The sequence below is a fragment of the Littorina saxatilis genome, linkage group LG9, assembly GCF_037325665.1.
Source record: "Littorina saxatilis isolate snail1 linkage group LG9, US_GU_Lsax_2.0, whole genome shotgun sequence".
Classification (NCBI taxonomy): domain Eukaryota; kingdom Metazoa; phylum Mollusca; class Gastropoda; order Littorinimorpha; family Littorinidae; genus Littorina; species Littorina saxatilis.
Genome location: NC_090253.1, coordinates 66,386,228 through 66,409,765, shown reverse-complemented (window position 1 = coordinate 66,409,765; position 23,538 = coordinate 66,386,228). Strand labels below are relative to the sequence as shown.

Here is a 23,538-nt window from a genome sequence, read left to right as displayed (position 1 = left end):
TGGCTACTAAACAATAACAATAAACTCCTAATACTTCTTTAAACGTTCTGTAAAAAGGATTTGTATGAAAAGTGTTGAAAAGAAGAGATAAAATAAATCCTCAAGGCAGTGAACATACTCACCATGCACTGACATACGAAAGCAGCCACACAAACACAGCACAGAGGAGCGTGTGCAGATGCTTTGCAAGAATAAGCTTGAAAACCAGTTTGAATAAATAGCAGCAGATAGAGCTGCATGTCATAATCAAGTAATTTATTTGTTTCTTGTCTGGCTTTATTGACTGCATGCCGATCATGTGGCATGGCAGTGACTTTTCACTCTTCAGTCGGAAATACACTGTACATAACACAGCTCCCACTCTCCCTCACTAATGCCTACCCCAAGCGGTGACAACTGATGCTTGGAAATTGTGTGGAAGAGTACACCTCTCTATTTCTCTCCAATGCTCTTCCTGCTGACATGCGGTGACACCGGACACCCCACAGAGTTTAGCCAGCTAACCCTCCACCCCCCCCCCCCCCTTTCTCTCTCTCACTCCCTCCAGCCATGTACTGTTGGGGGCTGTGGCCAGAGAGGCCAGCTGCACTGTTCACTCAGAGCAAAACCAGTTGACTGTGTCGTAACTTTTGACAAAGCAAGACAACTGAAGGGTTCATAGATTAGGCAACCGACTCACTGGTCAAGGCTGAGGGGAAACAAGAGTATCTTGTCAATGAAAGAGGTTACACACAGACACACGATGGGTACACGTGCACTCAAGTTATCAGTGACTGTCATCACACCATTGCGGCTGTGATCTTTGTACCAAGAGCCGGACTGCTCTGTTATCGATTTTGTTGTGGTGAAAATTTGACGATGGTCTGTCCGTACATTGGAGGTATGACCTGCTGTTGGGACCGAAAATAAGTGTCCGCGTCCACGTTTTGCAGGTGTCCGTTTAAGGGGGGGCAAATATAGAAGGAAAACACTCCGTGCCGAGCAAATGTGTCCGTACATGTCAGGTGTCCGCTCACGCCGGGGGCCGTACATTGCAGGGACTGCTGTATGTGATCAAGCTGAATGATGGTCCTATCCCATGTAACAGTCTGTAGTGGTTGTTGGTATGTGATCAAGCTGAATGATGGTCCTATCCCATGTAACAGTCTGTAGTGATTGTTGGTATGTGATCAAGCTGAATGATGGTCCTATCCCATGTAACAGTCTGTAGTGGTTGTTGGTATGTGATCAAGCTGAATGATGGTCTTATCCCATGTAACAGGCTGTAGTGGTTGACAAGATGGGTTTCATTAGAAGGAAGATACAAGTACTTGAAGGCGTGGGTGCATGTGGCTAGCTCTAGTTTGATAAAGCTTTTGGGCAGGACTAGTGGGTGCATGTGGCTAGCTCTAGTTTGATAAAGCTTTTGGGCAGGACTAGTGGGTGCCAGATAAAAATAAAAGTCAGAACTAAGAAATGTTCTATCATGCCTTGGTATTGATTGCTGCAAAATATGTTCAGGCTGAACTTTGGCATCCCACATACACCCATGTTTGGGGTACAGATATTGCTTAAAGTGACTGGAGCTTGTGGGTATTCCTGCGTGTTGTGTGCATATGTCTTGCAGATTCTGTGTGTGTCTGTACGTCTGAGGGAGGGATGAGGGATGGATGGGGGATGGAGAAGGAGGGAGGGATGAGGGAGGGATGAGGGATGGAGAAGGCGCTAGATTACACATGTTGGTGCTGAGTGGTGATGGTGTGTGACACTGACTGTGCATTCACAGTGTCTGCAGTATCTTCTGACTATTTCTATGTTGTTCTTTGTGTTGCAGGGTACATCCGACGGAAAGTTTTTCTGTCAGCCGCAGTGTTTGATACGTCTAGCCAGGTTCACCTTGGAGGCCCACTGCTCTGTGGTCAGTCTGTCTGTCTGTCGGTCTGTCTGTCTGTTGGTCTGTCTGTTGGTCTATTTGTTGGTCTGTCTGTCTCTCTGTCTGTTAGTCTGTCTATAGGTATTGTGTGTGCCTTTCTATCTGTCTGTCTGTTGGTGTTCTGTCTGTCTGTTTGGCTTCATGCAGCATGCAGTCTTACTGAGTGAGACTGTGTCTGTGTTTTGTCTGTCTGTCTGTCTGTCTGTCTGTTTGGCTTCATGCAGCATGCAGTCTTACTGAGTGAGACTGTGTCTGTGTTCTGTCTGTATGTCTGTCTGTCTGTCTGTCTGTTTGGCTTCATGCAGCTTGCAGTCTTACTGAGTGAGACTGTGTCTGTGTTTTGTCTGTCTGTTTGGCTTCATGCAGCTTGCAGTCTTACTGAGTGAGACTGTGTCTGTGTTCTGTCTGTTTATTGTGTATGTGCGTGTCCGTCTGTTTGTGTCAGTTCATGCAGCTTGCAGGCTTACTGTCCGTCTGTTTGTGTCAGTTCATGCAGCTTGCAGGCTTACTGTCCGTCTGTTTGTGTCAGTTCATGCAGCTTGCAGGCTTACTGTCCGTCTGTTTGTGTCAGTTCATGCAGCTTGCAGGCTTACTGTCCGTCTGTTTGTGTCAGTTCATGCAGCTTGCAGGCTTACTGTCCGTCTGTTTGTGTCAGTTCATGCAGCTTGCAGGCTTACTGTCCGTCTGTTTGTGTCAGTTCATGCAGCTTGCAGGCTTACTGTCTATGTGAGAGCATGTAAGTCTTCTGTCGGTTTGTTGTTGTGTGCGTGTCTGTCTGTCTCTTTGGCTTCATGCAGCTTGCAGGCTTTCTTTATGTGTCAGAGCGTGTCTGTCTGTCTCTCTGGCTTCATGCAGCTTACAGGCTTTCTTTATGTGTCAGAGCGTGTCTGTCTGTCTCTCTGGCTTCATGCAGCTTGCAGGCTTTCTTTATGTGTCAGAGCGTGTCTGTCTGTCTCTCTGGCTTCATGCAGCTTGCAGGCTTTCTTTATGTGTCAGAGCGTGTCTGTCTGTCTCTCTGGCTTCATGCAGCTTGCAGGCTTTCTTTATGTGTCAGAGCGTGTCTGTCTGTCTCTCTGGCTTCATGCAGCTTGCAGGCTTTCTTTATGTGTCAGAGCATGTCTGTCGGTCTCTCTGGCTTCATGCAGCTTGCAGGCTTTCTTTATGTGTCAGAGCGTGTCTGTCTGTCTCTCTGGCTTCATGCAGCTTGCAGGCTTTCTTTATGTGTCAGAGCGTGTCTGTCTGTCTCTCTGGCTTCATGCAGCTTGCAGGCTTTCTTTATGTGTCAGAGCGTGTCTGTCTGTCTCTCTGGCTTCATGCAGCTTGCAGGCTTTCTTTATGTGTCAGAGCATGTCTGTCTGTCTTTGTGTTGCTGCATGTAAGAGAGACTGTAAGACTTGTGCTGAGCTGTGACAAACAGAGCAGTCCTCAGCTATTCCTCTCTCATTTTGCTGGTAAAGTTGACATGCAAATTGATTTTGTGACTTGATAGGCACCAGAGAGTGTTTTGCTTTTGTGCTGCAAATTATTGATAGTAAAGAAAAGGGAAAGGATGATGAATGGAATGTTGAATGTGATGCAATACAGAACAGTCTATAGTTCTTTTCAATGGCCTTTCTTGGGCCTATCTGTCTTTCTTATTTCCATTCATCTGGCAATTAGCTTATTTTGGTGAGTACTTCATTTCATCAGCCAATCAGCTTTTCTTGTTTCTTTGCATCAGCCTTTCTTCTTTTGTTTTCCTATTTGTGGAGTGTTACTGTTAGCAGCCTGCCTTGTTGTCGTCATCATGGTCAACGGTTATGTGTTGCACAGAGTCGCAGCAAGCGAGCTCCCAGCCTGCCCCTGGTTTTGGGCGTTCCCATGGCAACGGACCCGGGCACTCTCCTGATCATCGGCATTCCACCGCTCGACACTGATGATGAGAGGAAAAAGTGAGTTGTGTGGTATATTATGTTAATTTGGGATCTTATGGATTCAAGACTTCTTTCCTCTTTGAACCTTGTCATTTTGAGATTGAAGAAAGTCTGAAACGCAAAACTGATATAAGTTCATTTTCTGGGCTGGTATGTAATAGTCGAGGTTAGTGACTTTATTCCGGCATTAACTGTACTCTCAATGCAGTTTATTCCGGACTAAACTCTGTAAACTTTGACTCCTGCATACCGGATCAGTCCATTATCTCATCACTTGTTTGCCTACCCCCTCCGCTGACCGCTAGGTTGACCTACTAGCCTACCCCCTCCGCTGACCGCTAGGTTGACCTACTGGCCTACCCCCTCCGCTGACCGCTAGGTTGACCTACTAGCCTACCCCCTCCGCTGACCGCTAGGTTGACCTACTAGCCTACCCCCTCCGCTGACCGCTAGCTTGACCTACTAGCCTACCCCCTCCGCTGACCGCTAGCTTGACCTACTAGCCTACCCCCTCCGCTGACCGCTAGCTTGACCTACTAGCCTACCCCCTCCGCTGACCGCTAGCTTGACCTACTAGCCTACCCCCTCCGCTGACCGCTAGCTTGACCTACTTGTCAACTTTTCTTTCTCCCTTTTGTGTATGAATGACATTTTTGTAGCTTACCGTTCTTGTATTTTAATTTGGGATCTTTTGAATGATGGATTGATTTTCATTTGAATGTTTGTAACTCCACAGAATACAGACATACAAGTGCACATGCCCACACACACTCTCACGCTGAGTCAGTCATTTCAAACAACAAACGTCTGTCAGACCTGTCAAAGTGGTAGATGATTTCTGTCTGCTCAAATGGCAAGGAAAGGGAGGAAAAGGAGAAGATGGAGGAAAAGGAGAAGGGGACATACAAACAAAAATCATCACAAGAGCCTCTTGAGTCAAAATGTCTTGAGTCATGGCCACTGCTGTCTCAGACTTGACTTGGCTTAGTAGAGCATCAGTGACTGCTTTGGCTGGGACTATGAGGGTCCCAGTGGCTTGATAGAGCATCAGTGACTGCTTTGTGTGAGACCAAGAGCCTCCCAGTGGCTTGATAGAGCATCAGTGACTGCTTTGTGTGAGACTAAGAGGCTCCCAGTGGCTTGATAGAGCATCAGTGACTGCTTTGTGTGAGACCAAGAGGCTCCCAGTGGCTTGATAGAGCATCAGTGACTGCTTTGTGTGAGACCAAGAGGCTCCCAGTGGCTTGATAGAGCATCAGTGACTGCTTTGTGTGAGACCAAGAGGCTCCCAGTGACTGCTTTGTGTGAGGCTAAGAGGCTCCCAGTGGCTTGATAGAGCATCAGTGACTGCTTTGTGTGAGACCAAGAGGCTCCCAGTGGTTTGATAGAGCATCAGTGACTGCTTTGTGTGAGGCTAAGAGGCTCCCAGTGGCTTAAGAGAGCATGAGTGACCGCTTTGTGTGAGACCAAGAGGCTCCCAGTGGCTTGATAGAGCATCAGTGACTGCTTTGTGTGAGACCAAGAGGCTCCCAGTGGCTTAAAAGAGCATCAGTGACTGCTTTGTGTGAGACCAAGAGGCTCCCAGTGGCTTGATAGAGCATCAGTGACTGCTTTGTGTGAGACCAAGAGGCTCCCAGTGGCTTGATAAAGCAGTGACTGCTTTGTGTGAGACCAAGAGGCTCCCAGTGGCTTGATAGAGCATCAGTGACTGCTTTGTGTGAGACTGAGAGGCTCCCAGTGGCTTGATAGAGCATCAGTGACTGCTTTGTGTGAGACTAAGAGGCTCCCAGTGGCTTGATAGAGCATCAGTGACTGCTTTGTGTGAGACCAAGAGGCTCCCAGTGGCTTGATAGAGCATCAGTGACTGCTTTGTGTGAGACTAAGAGGCTCCCAGTGGAAAGGAAATACCCGCCTGTTAACAACCTGTTTTTTTCTACTGATACTTCTGTTTATAACCTCTGTAAATTTACCCCCATTGTAAGACTTCTTCTCCTTTTTAAGACCTGATTTTCTCATATTTTAGGAGGCCTAAAATGGGATGTTAACCTTTTAACTACCAAGTTTATTGTTCTGTAGAATCCCTCAGCTCCCAAGTTATTTTGAGCAGAGACGGTCAAAAACGGGTATGCGTGTTTAAATTATTATTACTCAGTTTCTCTTTGTCAGATTGATAAAAAAAATTGGTATGTTATTGGATAGGGATCAAACTTCAAAGAGTATGTGTTCTTCTTCTTGGTGGTATGTATGTCGCAGTGTTATCATGATTTATCTACCTGTTTACCTGTCAATAAAGTTGAAAAATTACGCTTACTTGTTGCTCCGGTATATCATCCGTTTCGCTGTCACTTGTTGATATTCATTGAACGATCAAAGTAGGTCAGATCAGCAGTGTTCACAGAAATGCTGATGTCGAAGCCAGAATCTTCTAATTGATGTCTATTTTCGTGGAGATAATCAAGCATAGTCATGAAATCAGGATCACTGTCATCTGAATCCATGTCGGCAACAAGCGCCCAAAAGATTTGGTGAAAAAAGATCGATTGTAACTCTCACAGAGATCGAAAGCACATGGGAAAAAAACAAGGCGGAAGTGAGACAATCCCACAATGCATTTGCAACCGTCTTATTACTACTGCTCGCGCACAACAACCGCAAACAACCGAAACAGACGCTACACCGGCGAGGGGCGGTATCGGGCGGTATGGGAATAGCGGCAATGGCGGAAGACGGGCGGTATCGGGCGGTATGGTAGTTAAAAGGTTAATATGGAAAGCGTGAACATTGATTGTGTATGTCTTTGTGCTGTGTTCCAGTTTCTTTGGCAAGGCGTTTGAGCAGGCAGCGTCCTCAACCAGTTCACGCACCCGACACGACAGCTTTGATTCACACAGTGAGTTCTCTCTGTTTGACAGTCTGATGGTATAGAACATGACCCTCGGAAAGAAGGGCTTCATTTCTGCTACGTTAGCTGCAGGCTATTTTTGGCACCCATCCTTTCCCCGCAGGAGAGATAACCCACTAGTAGCTCTCTCGGTGCTATGCACTGAAAATAATAATAATTGTCAGTAAGTACTGGTGTCGCATGACTAATGTGAACCAGTTGATTGGCTAATGGCGATGCGCTAATTGGAGTGCGCTAACAATACAATACAATACAATACAATACAATACAATAACTTTATTAATCTCTAAAAGAGAAATTACATTGCTGAGCGTTTGTGTCCGTAATAATAACATACATAAAACATTCAAAATAAACATTTGTTCTTTGTCCTGAGAAAATATAGCACATTGGTTATCACATAAGAAAATATATTAAAAATAAATTAACATGCATTCACAATCAACAATGCACAAAAGAAACTTTTCCACAGAGCGTATTCTTCCGCCCTTTGCCTAAGCGAGACTGTGCTCTCATCCTCAGAATTAATTAATGACACGTAGCTTATATTCTCCACAATACCAAATGACCATAAATTCCCTGCTTCTCAATTAAAGCAGAAGTGGTTTTTTTTTCTGTCAGATGCATGTGCCTGTGCCACAGTGCCACTGATCTAAAAATAGAAGCCGCTGTGTTTCATCTAATTTTCGCCCACTTGCATAGATTCTTCTCATATTCCGTGTTTGTGGCATGTAGCTTATCATCCACATTACCAAATGATGAGTTAGTATACAATTCCCAGCGGCTAACAGAAAACACAAGTGTTATTCCGATAACGTACCAGCTAGACCAGTGAAGACTGACTCGATCGACTCTGTCATTCGTAGCAGACTACACTGAAATATGACTGCATCAGTTCAGTAAATGAATGGTTTCCGAATTATTATTTCAAGGCAAGAACAATCGTAATCGAAAACGTGTAGGGTTCAGAATGTTCTTACCATATATAAAACTTATTACCAGCTTGCCTCATGCGTACAGACTCAGTGCTGACTGCAGTGGTTCGATTGCCCTAGCCTAGCAGACGACATAAACCCCGCTCAGCAAATTAACATGTTGGGCAAATGTGAACGAAAAAACGATGGGGATATAATACGTGTAGGGTTCAGAGCATTCTTACCGTTCATATTTAGTATCAGACTCCCTGATGAGGGAAGATACAACACGAGAAATATGCCACATTTATTTTGAAAATGTGCTAACCGTCGAGTCCTTCGGGGAGGTAGTCAATTCATGGGGAATCACTCCGCACAGTCAATCCGTCGAAGCTCAACTGGAGGTTTCGAATCGCAAATAACGAAGAGCACAGTCCTTTCTCCGAGTTCAAATGAGGTCTCTCTGAAAGATCATCACTGTTCAGCTTAACGCTACACTGGAATTTACCAACAGAAATTAAAATGTTTGTGACGAAAGCTTGACACACTTGAGACACCCCACACAAAAGTAGATCTTACTGTACACGACCTGACCACACAGGTATGCCTATTCAAATGCGTGCAGCAAAATGTGCGTTTGGAATCTTCTTTTTTCTATGGCGGTACTGACAATATCGTCATTGAAACAATCCCAGTGCACTAAGGGATTTATAGAGCAAATCTCAAAAATAATTATTGAACTCAGCGCTATGCGCTTTGTTCAATAATGAATTTTCTCTATAAATCCTTTAGTGAACTGGGATGTCTCAATAACTTAAATAATACGAGAATTTATAACGCGCTCATATCTCACCGCAAGGCGACTCAAGGCGCACTAAAGGCCAATCTCCCAGTATAGCGCACAAGCAGTTGTGTTTATTATTATTATTATATGAAGTCTTATATCGCGCGCGTATCTCCAAACTCGGACTCAAGGCACAGGGATCTATTTATGCCGTGTGAGATGGAATTTTTTACACAATACATCTTGCATTCACATCGACCAGCCGATCGCAGCCATTTCGGCGCATATCCCACTTTTCACGGCCTATTATTCCAAGTCACACGGGTATTTTGGTGGACATTTTTTTATCTATGCCTATACAATTTTGCCAGGAAAGATCCTTTTGTCATTCGTGGGATCTTTAACGTGCACACCCCAATGTAGTGTACACAAAGGGACCTTGGTTTTTCGTCTCATCCGAAAGACTAGCACTTGAACCCACCACCTCGACGGGCGCTGTGGCGGGGTGGTAAGACGTCGGCCTCTTAATCGGAAGGTCGAGGGTTCGAATCCCGGTCGCGGCCGCCTGGTGGGTTAAGTGTGGAGATTTTTCCGATCTCCCAGGTCAACTTATGTGCAGACCTGCTAGTGGCTTATCCCCCTTCGTGTGCACACGCAAGCACAAGACCAAGTGCGCACGGAAAAGATCCTGTAATCCATGTCAGAGTTCGGTGGGTTATAGAAACACGAACATATCCAGCATGCTTCCTCCGAAAGCGGCGTATGGCTGCCTTAATGGCGGGGTAAAAACGGTCATACACGTAAAATTCCACTCGTGCAAAAAACACGAGTGTACGTGGGAGTTTCAGCCCACGAACGCAGAAGAAGAAGAACCCACCACCTAGGTTAGGAAAGGGGGGAGAAAATTGCTAACGCCCTGACCCAGGGTCGAACTCGCAACCTCTCGCTTCCGAGCGCAAGTGCGTTACCACTCGGCCACCCAGTCCTTGTTTAACTGGCAAGCAAGCTTAACAGTGGGCTGGCTGCAGCTGTTGGTAGCCAAACTATTCGCTCTGCTGGGCTAATTTTAACTCACACCAAAACACACAAGTTAGGAATAGCCGTGGGCTATTTTAACTCACACTAAAACACAAGTTAGAAATAGCCGTTCACACTAAAACACAAGTTAGGAATAGCCGTGGGCCGTAGCCAGGCACAGTGTAGTTCAGTTAGTTGTGAGTTTGCACCTGTGAAAACAGAGAGCACAAGAGAAACAAGTTTTGCTATTTTCTCCATCAATTATTTGTCACATTACTGTCGCCTGCTTCTTCACGACGGTATGGACAAGAAATAAGGAATGACGTTTTGCACTTGTGATTAAATGATGGTGTGTAGATATACAGTTGCAGCGTATTATTCGTTCATGATTTCCCAAAGCAGACCCATTAAGGCACTGTTCTAAGTTTTATTCGAAAACGGAATGAATTAGAATCTCCAGGCGTTTGGCTGAAATAAACCTTTTCTGGCTTTCAACATAGAGAGATTTTTTTAAGCATCAAACCTTGAATGTGTTGACTATTTTGGACTCAAACATCAATTTTAGATTATTCAAATGTCCAAGTTGGCATTTCCTGTTTAATTCTGCCTCACCGTATTTTATGCGGTGTACTTGTTGCAGACCAAATGTTCCAAATGTTTCATGTTTACAAATTCTTATTTTGAGTGACTTTTCTTTCAGTGATGGAGATGAAGGCGGAAGACAGAAGCAAGTTCTTTGACGCTCTGGTCAGCCTGCTTCAGTAACACAGCGTGTTCTTTGACGCTCTGGTCAGCCTACTTCAGTAACACAGCGTGTACTGTGTGTTGACGCTCTGGTCAGCCTGCTTCAGTAACACAGCGTGTACTGTGTGTTCACATGATTTCTGTTTAACATTCATGTCGTTACCTTTGGGGAGCATTTGAGGGTCTGAACATGTTTATCTCCTTGTTCTGTAAATATTTGTACTTTTGTGGGTGTACATGCCTCCTTGTAAATATTTGTACTTTTGTGGGTGTACATGCCTCTTTGTAAATATTTGTACTTTTGTGGGTGTACATGCCTCTTTGTAAATTTCTGTGTGAATGTTTGTGTGTGTGTTTGCATGTCTGTGTGTGTGTGTGTGTGTGTGAATGAGTGGGTATGTGTGACTGTGAATGAGTGTGTGTGTGTGTGTGTGTGTGAATGCATTTCTGTATGCGAATGAGTGCGTGTCGGTGTGTGCGTGTTTGTGAGTGGTTGCATGTTAGTGGTCATATGGGTATGAGTGAGGGTGTGCCCCCCTAGACCCCCCAGCAAGGGTGCTGCCCCTGCGCCAGGGCCTTGGCGGCCCCTGGACCCCGGCCTTCCAAAATGTTCAGTCCTGGCAACATTTGGGGCTCCCACCCATGGGAACGATAACTCTTGAGAGCAAAAAATGTGCCCGCAGGGAAGTGAACCTTCCTTATCTTTCGCACCGGAGAGCTATCCAAGCGGGGTATTGTGCAAGTTGGCTATTCTACACATAATGTCCATAGTCAAGTTATGTCATTTTTAATACATTTTCTGTAAAATATTTAGTTTTGAATTTGACATGTCAAAAAAAAAGTTCCAGGGTCGGGAGGACAAATACAGGGTTGGTCGGGGAATCACAAACATTGCAATTGTTTTTCTTGCCCTTATCATGTATACATGGGTGCAACTCTGCCGGCTACATGCCGGCAGCCGGTTTTTGGTTTCATCGGCTGCCGATGTTTTTGTTCCAGGAGAGGTGTTTTTTTGGCATTTTAAATACTAAAAAAGCTGGACCCCAACTTTTGCCGGTTTTTGGAATTTTCCAGGTTGCACCCATGTGTATATGGGGAAGAACACGTAGAGGTTACATGCCGAGTCTCGGTGATTATCAAAAATAATGGTCGAAGTTAGCGGATCATGAAAAATGCGAGCTTTTGCGAGCTTTTTCATGACCGCGAACTGAGACCATTATTTTTTATAATCACTGAGACGAGGTGTGTAACCTCTTTATTCCTCCTTTCTACAGTTATTCAAAGAAAAGAGGAGTTTTTTTGCGAAAGTTTGATCGAATCCTATTCTCTCAACCAGTCAACCTGCGCAGGCGATCGATTAATGCGCGGTTGTATAGTTCCGTGCAAATCATTCCATTCTGTTAACACTTCTTGTCAGTTTTCCTATTTTGGGCTAAAATCAAGTACACAGATATGCTGTTATTCTGCTGTGGCGGCAAAGGCAGATATTGTGTGTTCTGTATATGTTTGGGTATCGCTTAGGATAATGTTTTTTCGTCAAATGGGACTAGCAGACGAACTTTTTCACCCGTGTTCCAACGTTAAAAACTGTATGAAGTTCAGTTTTCTGGGGAAAATAGTGTATGAAACCCCTTTATGTTCTTTAAATTGATGAGATGTGTGCATTTGGTTGCGTGTGATCTGTTTATTAAATGAAATATTGTTGAAAACTGACCGTCGGATTGCAGTCTGTTGTCGAAGAAACTGAGTGAAAAGAAGGGGAACTACTCTTGTCGCTAGACAAAGTATGAGTTACTTGCCTTGGGAAATTGCTTGTGATGAACGGTTTGAGCACGGCAGATCTAGATTCAGAAAACAACCGAACTCATGGATTTTATATGGAGATTCATGTGTTCAGGCCTGTAGTTGTTAATTTAAATGCGGTATGTTTGTATTGTTTGCTCCAGAGATGTATACTTCGTACATTAGAGCGTTCGGAACTTTTCAGTCGCAAAAAGTAGTACCGAAACAGAACAACCTCTCAACCCATTGCACTATCGAGTTTACAGAGGTAAAGAAGCAGAGGGGGGAATAAGTAGAGGTTACATGCCGAGTCTCAGTGATTATCAAAAATAATGGTCGAAGTTTGCGGATCATGAAAAATGCGAGCTTCAGCGAGCTTTTTCATGACCGCGAACTGAGACCATTATTTTTGATAATCACTGAGACGAGGTATGTAACCTCTTTATTCCTCCTTTCTTCAGTTATTCAAAGAAAAGAGGAATTTTTGTGCGAAAGTTTGATCGAATCCAAATCACTCAACCAGTCTACCTGCGCTGGCGGTTGTATAGTTCAGGGAAAATCAATCAAATCTGTTAACACTTCTTGTCAATTTCCCTGTTTTGGACTAAAATCAAGTACACAGTTATGTTGTTATTCTGCTGTGCCGGTAAAGGCAGATAGTGTGTGTTCTGGTCATGGTTTGGTATCGCTTAGGAAATGTTCTTTCTTCGAATGGGACAAGCAGACGAACTTTTGCACCCGTGTTCCAACGTTAAAAACTGTATGAAGTTCCGTTTTCTGGGGCAAAATAGTGTATGAAACCGCTGTATGTTCTTTAAATTGATGCGATGTGTGCATTTGGTTGCGTGTGATCTGTTTATAATGAAATATTGTCGAAAACTAACCGTCGGATTGCAGTCTCTTGTCCAAGCAACTCAGTTCAGAAAATTTGGAAGGGGAACTACTCTTGTCGTACGAGAGTTACTTGCCTTGGGAGTTTGCGTGCACTCATAAGAGATCTAAAGCGAGTTTCTCTGCACTGATCGTTAGATTTGGATTTAGAAAACAACCAAACTCAAAGATTTTATATGGAGATTAATGTGTTCAAGCCTGTAGTTGCCAGTTTAAATGCAGTATGTTTGTATTGTTTGATCTAGAGATGTATATTTCGTACATTGGAGCGTTCGGAACTTTTCAATCGCTAAAGTAGTTCCCTCAAAGTCTAACTCATCAACCTGTGAGCTATCGAGGATTCAGGCCCGTTGTTGGGTAAGTGATTTTGGTTGTTGGGTAAGTTACCGAAAAATAACTAGCCCTACACCTTTACAGAGAGAAAGAAGCAGAGGGGGGAATAATACCTTTTATTTTGCCAGATAGTCTAGTTCTCATTGTCACCGATGACTGCTGTGTTGGTGTGCAGCTTCAGGCATGGGAATTGTCCGCCGAAAGGCAAATTTCCGCCGAATTATTTTTTTGTTCCGCCGAAAAAGCAAAAGTGTCCGCCGAAAAAATAAATGGGGGAGGCAAAAATGGTTCTAAAAACTGAATATAATGGCAAACTTGGAGCTTACATGACACCAAATTACACCAGTTGGGTTCTTTGGAGAAAACATTTTTCTTTGGAGAAAACATTGTTTCGCCCAAAATGCCCCCAAACCCCTCTAGCAGGGCTAGGCGCTTCGCGCCGTCGACTTTGCTATTACTTACAAATGTTCAGCCTTTTTTACTTTTTTCAATTCCCATGCCTGAGCTTCTTGTCTTTCCCTCTTTTCAAGTAACTCGTGTACGTGTCAATGGTATGTGTTGAAGACTGTTTAAGGTGAACGGACACAACGCATGGACGTTTGTTTCTGGTTGTACATAAAGGTCGTAAGTTATCAGATTGATTAAAATAATTATGTGCATTGAATATTTGTCTCTGTTGTTTTGTATTGTAAAGTTAAAACTTGACAGAATGAGTGCCTCGGTGTATCTCATTATCATAAGACATAAGCACGGGTGGGATTCTTCCGGTATATGCCGGAAATACGGATTCGTAATGTCTGTGGTGACGTTTTTTACATTTAATCAAGTTTTGACTAAATGTTTTAACATAGAGGGGGGGAATCGAGACGAGGGTCGTGGTGTATGTATGTGTGTGTGTGTAGAGCAATTCAGAGTAAACTACTGGACCGATCTTTATGAAATTTTTCATGAGAGTTCCTGGGTATGATATCCCCAGACATTTTTTATTTTTTGGATAAATGTCTTTGATGACGTCATATCCGGCATTTTGTAAAAGTTGAGGCGGCACTGTCACACCCTCATTTTTCAATCAAATTGATTGAAATTTTGGCCAAGCAATCTTCGACGAAGGCCGGACTTTGGTATTGCATTTCAGCTTGGAGGCTTAAAAATTAATTAATGACTTTGATCATTAAAAATCTGAAAATTGTAATTAAAATTATTTTTTTATAAAACGATCCAAAATTACGTTTATCGTATTCTTCATAATTTTCTGATTCCAAAAACATATCAATATGTTATATTTGGATTAAAAACAAGCTCTGAAAATTATAAATATAAAAATTATGATTAAAATAAATTTTCCGAAATCGATTTAAAAACAGTTTCATCTTATTCCTTGTCCGTTCCTGATTCCAAAAACATATAGATATGATATGTTTGGATTAAAAACACGTTCAGAGAGTTAAAAAGAATAGAGATATAGAAAAGCGTGCTATCGTCCTCAGCGCAACCGCTACAGCGCTTTTCTGGATTGTTAATTTCACTGCCTTTGCCACGAGCGGTGGACAGACGATGCTACGAGTGTACGGTCTTGCGGAAAAAATGCAATGCGTTCAGTTTCATTCTGTGAGTTCGACTGAGCTTGACTAAATGTTGTATTTTCGCCTTACGCGACTTGTTTGATTGTTAATTATACAAATCCTTCAGCGTCTGGGGCCCCCAGACCCCCCTTAAAATTCTTCTGGATTCATGATATTTTTCAGTCTCGCCCATGTATACTGAAAGGCATAAATTCTGCAAATAGTGCATTGAACAATTTTGCTCTCAAACGAAAATCAGATTGAACCTGTAATTTGTAGTTGACATCTTGAGTGTCGGAGCAAATGTTTCACGCTGTCAGCGTGCGCTTTGCAGTATTGCTGATCCAGCCACAGCTCACTGTGCCAATAAAGACAATGGGCTGAACGGGAGACAATAACGTAAAAAAGATAGTGTATGGCCCTATAAAATGCAACTGGCTGTTTGGCTGTATCAGATATTACAATCATGCCACGACTTGATGAAGGAGAGAGACAGCAAGCGATTGGGATGCTTAGAGCTGGCCAAAGCATTGAACGTGATGAACACTGAACGTTTTCCGAAATCATTGCGCTTGGACTCAGTCACTTTTTTTGAAAAATTGTCATTTCATGATGTTCTATTCAAAATCAATAAAGCGAAGGTTTATGAACACTAAAATGGCCAATAAATAAAATATTCAAACATTGAAAACATTCACCACTGAGTTGATTTTTTGTGATTTTTTAAAGTTTAGTTTGCGGAATTTATGCCTCTCAGTATATAAGATTTTATTACAACCACGTGCAGTACACAGCATGTCATGAAGTGGATTATAGTGCGAATAAAGGAGTTACTTTTATGTATACGTGTTCTGCCCTATCTAATTACACTGACTCTTCACTCTTCACACTTCAAACACAGAATTTGGGAGGATACAGACTTATTAATTCCTCACAAATTACAACACAATTCTTCACCTCAAAACATCAATACCAATCAACTTCTCGAACACACAGTTCACACAATCTTATCGCAATCACTCAATACATGTGATTAAATGATATAAAGATACTATCTCAATAGTAGATTACTGCACAAGTTAAGGTGTTGACAGACACTCACGAGTTCGTATCACGGCTCACTGCATGTCGTCATTTACACATCCTTGTGCCGCTGAATCCACGTAGATAATGATTTCCCAGAAACACACTCTCCTTGTAAATGCTATTATGTATATTTCACACGTTCCTCCCCGAGGAATACTCTTCCGCCATTAGTGAGTAGCACCGTCGTTTCTACGACTGGTAACGATGGAGACTCCCCGTCTAGCCATCTCTGCGCCGATGTGGTCTCTTCCTCCACCATCACTCCGCATTCTCCCGTGTAAGGTCCGTCCCTCGTACACGCCATGGAAAACTCCTCATGGAAACTCCTAAAGAATTAACCCAAGTCTTAATACAACATTTTCTTAATCCATCTCTTCTTCCTAAACAGTCATGTATCATCTCATACATTCTCGTTCATTCTACATTCACATTCCGTCCACAGTCAATATCCAAGCTATACTTAATCTATGAATAACACTACCATACATAGCATCACCATCTTAAACATAACATAAATGCGTAACAACATTTATGTTGAAGAAATTTCCCAACAAAAACCGTAATACAATCACAACAAGAATTCTCTTAAAACTTCACACTAGAATTTAGTGCACTTTGTATACACTAACATTTACATTCCAGCTATGTATTCAAGCTTCAATAATATACAACATAGTAAATCATTTACCTTAAGAGACCCGTCTCTTGAAAGAGTGCTTGTTCCCCGAACAAGACCGACACACGCTGACAACCTTCCTGGTTGAAAATCTTAGACGCTGTAATCTTTCTAGTTCATATTGTTTTTTTGTTTTGTTTGGTTATCGCCCAGCCGACCACGAAGGGCCATATCAGGGCGGTGCTGCTTTGACATATAACGTGCGCCACACACAAGACAGAAGTCGCAGCACAGGCTTCATGTCTCACCCAGTCACATTATTCTGACACCGGACCAACCAGTCCTAGCACTAACCCCATAATGCCAGACGTCAGGCGGAGCAGCCACTAGATTGCCAATTTTAAAGTCTTAGGTATGACCGGGCCGGGGTTCGAACCCACGACCTCCCGATCACGGGGCGGACGCCTTACCACTAGGCCAACCGTGCCGGTTTCTAGTTCATAACCAGCTCTATTTCTCAAACTTGTAAACACAACTCATGTCAAGCTAAAGCTATTTCCTCGTGCAACCCACGAAACCCGTGATAACGCTTCTTCTGTCCCCTACGCATCGCAATTCAATATTTAGGGAAGTTAAAATCACGACGTGTTTCACTTCACAAATATCCTACTCACATCTTTGTGACATACAAGCAATACATAATACATTCCAACACAACAACCAAACACAGTGCTCACTGAACTGCGTACACACCCAATGAACATGATTGTGACTGCTTCTGATCCGCTTGTGTTGTTGTATGGAAGCCTCATTGTTTGGTGTATGCTGGCAGGGACCTATATTATAGGTCTATGATGCTGGTAACGTTCACACTCTCACCGACACAGACTCATTGTTTGGTGTATGCTGGTAACGTTCACACTCTCACCGACACACAGACTCATTGTTTGGTGTATGCTGGCAGGGACCTATATTATAGGTCTATGATGCTGGTAACGTTCACACTCTCACCGACACAGACTCATTGTTTGGTGTATGCTGGTAACGTTCACACTCTCACCGACACACAGACTCATTGTTTGGTGTATGCTGGCAGGGACCTATATTATAGGTCTATGATGCTGGTAACGTTCACACTCTCACCGACACACAGACTCATTGTTTGGTGTATGCTGGCAGGGACCTATATTATAGGTCTATGATGCTGGTAACGTTCACACTCTCACCGACACAGACTCATTGTTTGGTGTATGCTGGCAGGGACCTATATTATAGGTCTATGATGCTGGTAACGTTCACACTCTCACCGACACACAGACTCATTGTTTGGTGTATGCTGGCAGGGACCTATATTATAGGTCTATGATGCTGGTAACGTTCACACTCTCACCGACACACAGACTCATTGTTTGGTGTATGCTGGCAGGGACCTATATTATAGGTCTATGATGCTGGTAACGTTCACACTCTCACCGACACACAGACTCATTGTTTGGTGTATGCTGGCAGGGACCTATATTATAGGTCTATGATGCTGGTAACGTTCACACTCTCACCGACACACAGCCTCATTGTTGGTCTAGTTCTTTTTAATTTGGTGACGGTAGAGAGAGAGAGAGAGAGAGATGTGAAAACTGTGGGCAAAACAAAAAACACATATAAGCCCTTACAGAATTTCAACTATCAACTTAAACACATATTTAACACATATTTCTTGCTTATAACCTGAAGAGAAAAAAGGGTAGAGCGAATAAAAAGAGAAAAGAAGAGAGAGAAACATGAAAGAGACACAGAGAATGAGAAAGAAGGCGAGAAAGAGCGGAGACTGAGAGAAGTAGAAGGAAACAAAGGAAGGAAGAGAGAGAGAAACGAACAGACCGACAGACGGAGAGAGAGAGAGAGACGAACAGACCGAAAGACGGAGAGAGAGACAGACAAACCAATAAAAGAAGACAATGTCAGACAGACACAGAATGGAGAGAAAGAACGAAAAATGGAAGAAAACGTGAGCATACACATCAATTAATACGATATTTCTCATACACAACATCATCAGTTTATACAAGATTTCTTATACACATGTGACAGGGTGACCTGAGTCACCAATAGTAAAGTTTTATTTTCCAGTCTACGTGTTTGTAGTTCATGTTGCCGATCGCTTTATGTTTTGTGTAATGCCATTATCTGTTTTAAGTTAAATGTTGAGATGCACATGTCCAGTCACCGGTAGATCCTTTGAACTTAAGCCGCTCTCCTAGAAAGAGACGGGAGCCGGGGAGCCTGCAGGTGTTGTTACGTCATATGGCGGCCTGTCTGTCTCAGCTAGCTGCATGATGTAGCAGTAGTTTTCAAGTAGGTGTGAATTCCTTTGAATTTGATACGGAGAAGCGTGTTAGCTGCGGTTGGAAGGTCGTAATCCCTTTACCCCCCCCCCCCCCTTTTTATATTTAGTCAAGTTTTGACTAAATATTTTAACATCGAGGGGGAATCGAAACGAGGGTCGTGGTGTATGTGCGTGTGTGCGTGCGTGTGTGTGTGTGTGTGTGTGTGTGTGTGTAGAGCGATTCAGACTAAACTACTGGACCGATCTTTATGAAATTTGACATGAGAGTTCCTGGGTATGAAATCCCCGAACGTTTTTTTCATTTTTTTGATAAATGTCTTTGATGACGTCATATCCGGCTTTTCGTGAAAGTTGAGGCGGCACTGTCACGCCCTCATTTTTCAACCAAATTGGTTGAAATTTTGGTCAAGTAATCTTCGACGAAGCCCGGACTTCGGTATTGCATTTCAGCTTGGTGGCTTAAAAATTAATTTATGACTTTGGTCATTAAAAATCTGAAAATTGTAAAAAAAAAAAAAAATTTATAAAACGATCCAAATTTACGTTTATCTTATTCTCCATCATTTGCTGATTCCCAAAACATATAAATATGTTATATTCGGATTAAAAACAAGCTCTGAAAATTAGATATATAAAAATTATTATCAAATTTTTTTTTTCGAAATCAATTTAAAAACACTTTCATCTTATTCCTTGTCGGTTCCTGATTCCAAAAATATATAGATATGATATGTTTGGATTAAAAACACGCTCAGAAAGTTAAAACGAAGAGAGGTACAGAAAAGCGTGCTATCCTTCTCAGCGCAACGAATACCCCGCTCTTCTTGTCAATTCCACGGGCACTGCCTTTGCCACGGGCGGTGGAGTGACGATGCTACGAGTATACGGTCTTGCTGCGTTGCGTTGCGTTCAGTTTCATTCTGTGAGTTCGACAGCTACTTGACTAAATATTGTATTTTCGCCTTACGCGACTTGTTCTTCTTGTCTTTAACCAATGGAATGGCTTATCTTAGAATGTTGTGTTGCTAATAGTTACTAGGATTTTGATTGGATGTTTGTGACTCTAGCTAAAGTTTGATTATGTATGTACATGCTAGGGTGTGAGAAAGAACTGGGAGAACTGTGAAAGACGCGAGAGAGAGTGGACGTATTTTGTTGTGTGCTCCACTGACTGACTTCTGGTATCGTTAAAATAAAAGTCACGTTACTGCAACCCCTGACTTGGCGTTTCTATGTGAATGCTTCCTGCCCGAGCACCCCTCATTCTTCTTCACTACTGCACCCCATCACACACACAAAAATAACTTTTCCTTACCGTATTCCAGGTTCACACAACTCCATCACAACACAACCCTCTCAGTGTAAGGACATAGGACGACAAATCTCATCACCCAAAACTGACATCAACATCTTCGAACTCACAAAACTGAATAATAGCTCACCATATAAAAATAAGAAACTGCAAAGCACACGCAAAAACACGTTCTTCGTGAAACACTAAACAAACAAACAACTTCACGAGACTGCTTGATCAAGGCTGAACTCGCAAAGCTGAGACAAAAAAAAAAAACCCACAAAAAACGAAAGTAAGGGACGTTTCACGATAGAGATGAGCAACAAACAACAAACTTGTCCACATGTCATGAATCGCTTAAACAAACAGAACAACCGAATACAAAAAAGATAGTTCAAAACCCGAAGGCCCTGCACGGGCAGGCACAATGATCATGATCATCTCTTCCTCTCATGCATGCAAATATTAAGGGATGCCCGCCAGAGTCTTATCTTAAGATAAATAAAGGGAGACGTCGACTTGTTGCCGACTCATCTCTCCATGTTCCTGAATATTGTGATATGGCTTGATGTCAGGCACCCCTCCACAGTCATACACACCACACGCACAAATGCACAGCTGTAGATGTTTTCAACATTTTTATTTTCAATACACTAATGATTTCTTCCTCTGCTGAGTGATATGCAATCTCCTGTACACAACAATACACTAAATGATTTGTTTGTCTAGCTTACTCTGGTGAGTGATATGCAATCTCCTGTACACAACAATACACTAAATGATTTGTTTGTCTAGCTTACTCTGGTGAGTGATATGCAATCTCCTGTACACAACAATACACTAAATGATTTGTTTGTCTAGCTTACTCTGGTGAGTGATATGCAATCTCCTGTACACAACAATACACTAATGATTTGTTTGTCTAGCTTACTCTGGTGAGTGATATGCAATCTCCTGTACACAACAATACACTAATGATTTGTTTGTCTAGCTTACTCTGGTGAGTGATATGCAATATCCTGTACACAACATGATTATATTTAGTCTATAGACACAGAAAAAGGTCTGTCCCCTACACACAATATAACTGAGATTCACACTGTGACGTGGAAACTCCACACATACACAACACCCCTTTTAGACCAGTGTTTAATGTGATATAACCGCAACACAAATGAAAAATATATGGAATGAGATCGTAGATGAGTATCATGATATGAACTTTTTTTTTCTCAAAGAAAGAAAATCACAGATTTAATTTTGTGGTCTATTTACTCAGATAGATTACTACATGCAATTTTGATTCAAAATTATACAAATATATTTTGTAATATTTTCATTGCCGCTTCTTCATTAGTCTGATTAAATACGCAACATGCTTGATTGAAAAAGAAAATGCCCCCATCAGTGATGCAGCCGTTTATATCTTGCAATCTGGTGTAACTGTTTGGCTGGGCATCCATCTATGCTTTATTCGTTACGTACGAGTAACTCATATGAATACAGGACTGGAGCTAAGAAACAGGACTGCAAGTAAATAAATAGAATCACAAGTAAACAAAAAGAAAGTGTCGTGAAGACCTTGTAATGTCGATGTGGTAACCCGGAACCAGACTGCTGTATTATGTCATTTCTTCTACTGATTAAAGACTGTTTTTCATGAAAAATGAGATTCATCGCTAGGCAATACAAGCACAATAAAAGGATAACAGTAATATTATAAAAAATGAAAGCACATTAATTACACCTTGATATATTATGGTCTTGAGATGTTTTTCCGAGTATCTTTCTTTCTTTTCTTTATTTGGTGTTTAACGTCGTTTTCAACCGTTCAAGGTTATATCGCGACGGGAAAAGGGGGGGGGGGGGGGGGGGGGGGGATAGAGTCACTTGTTAATTGTTTCTTGTTCACAAAAGCACTAATCAAAAAATTGCTCCAGGGGCTTGCAACGTAGTACAATCCTTACTGGGAGAATGCAAGTTTCCAGTACAAAGGACTTAACATTTCTTACATACTGCTTGACTAAAATCTCAACAAACATTGACTATATTCTATACAAGAAACACTTAACAAGGGTAAAAGGAGAAACAGAATCCGTTAGTCGCCTCTTACGACATGCTGGGGAGCATTGGGTAAATTCTTCCCCCTAACCCGCGGGGGGTTTCCGAGTATCATGTTAAATGTATTTCATATTATGATTTTAACAAGATATATTTCAGACACAATCACACTAAAGGGTTAAAAGTCTAAGCATCAGAATATCCACGGCAAAATGCAAAACACGCACAATATAATCTCGAAGAAAGAAACAATGAGCTTGCAATACTGCACAGTGTACAGATGCAGAAGGAAACAAAACGGAATATTTACAACCCAGCTACCAAATCTAAAAGTAACCATAAACAATATTCACAGATCAGCCAGTTTCAAAATGTTTAAAACAAGAAAAGCAAATGCTTTACACGACTCTCCTCTGTCATGTCCATCAGGGTTTTGTAGGTCTTAACAAGGGCCATACAACCGGACACATAGGAATCCTAATACTCAACTCAGGCGAGTCAAAAGGTGAGTTGTTTCAAGAGAAGTTGATAAGACTCGAGCTCTATGGTGCACATTCCACTTCTTCTTCTACTGCGTTCGTGGGCTTAAACTCCCACGTACACTCGTGTTTTTGCACGAGTGGAATTTTACGTGTATGATCGTTTTAACCCCGCCATTTAGGCAGCCATACGCCGCTTTCGGAGGAAGCATGCTGGGTATTTTCGTGTTTCTATAACCCACCGAACTCTGACATGGATTACAGGATCTTTTCCATGCGCACCATGGTCTTGTGCTTGCGTGTACACATGGAGGGGGATAAGCCACTAGCAGGTCTGCACATAAGTTGACCTAAAATCTCCACACTTAACCCACCAGGCGGCCGCGGCCGGGATTCGAACCCTCGACCTTTCGATTAAGAGGCTGACGTCTTACCGCCCCGCCACAGCGCCCGTCTACATTCCACTGATCTTGAGACTCTTACATGTACACTCCACTCATGCCTTAATTCTCGGCACAAATTCACTTCTTTCAAGTAACAATCAAGAGAAATGATTTCCATTAACATCCTGATAAAACACCGTAACGGGTCAAACTTGAACTAAACTGAAATTCACTTTCACAAAAGGGCGGGGATGTAGCTCAGTCGGTAGCGCGCTGGATTTGTATCCAGTTGGCCGCTGTCAGCGTGAGTTCGACCCCACGTTCGGCGAGAGATTTATTTCTCAGAGTCAACTTTGTGTGCAGACTCTCCTCAGTGTCCGAACACCCCCGTGTGTACACGCAAGCACAAGACCAAGTGCGCACGAAAAAGATCCTGTAATCCATGTCAGAGTTTGGTGGGTTATAGAAACACGACAATACCCAGCATGCTTCCTCCGAAAGTGGCGTATGGCTGCCTTTCT

The 23,538-nt window shown here is 42.7% G+C and overlaps 1 protein-coding gene and 1 long non-coding RNA gene across 2 annotated transcripts in view; one reads left to right on the top strand and one right to left on the bottom strand.

Moving 5' to 3' along the window:
• The window catches only part of LOC138976871 (cell division control protein 45 homolog), a 49,053-nt gene extending 35,197 nt beyond the window's left edge, over positions 1-13,856 (top strand). Inside the window, exons 15-18 of the mRNA XM_070349757.1 lie at positions 1,814-1,897; positions 3,725-3,843; positions 6,639-6,715; positions 10,143-13,856. Coding sequence (XP_070205858.1) covers positions 1,814-1,897; positions 3,725-3,843; positions 6,639-6,715; positions 10,143-10,207 — 345 coding nt within the window. The 3' untranslated portion in view covers positions 10,208-13,856. The remainder of the gene's footprint in view (positions 1-1,813; positions 1,898-3,724; positions 3,844-6,638; positions 6,716-10,142) is intronic.
• A 1,801-nt stretch (positions 13,857-15,657) lies between these two features.
• On the bottom strand, positions 15,658-17,394 carry LOC138976872 (uncharacterized). Its single transcript, XR_011459202.1, has 2 exons — positions 16,529-17,394; positions 15,658-16,166 (listed from the first exon to the last, which is right to left on the bottom strand). It is a non-coding gene; the product is annotated as an uncharacterized lncRNA (long non-coding RNA).
• Positions 17,395-23,538: the final 6,144 nt, after the last annotated feature.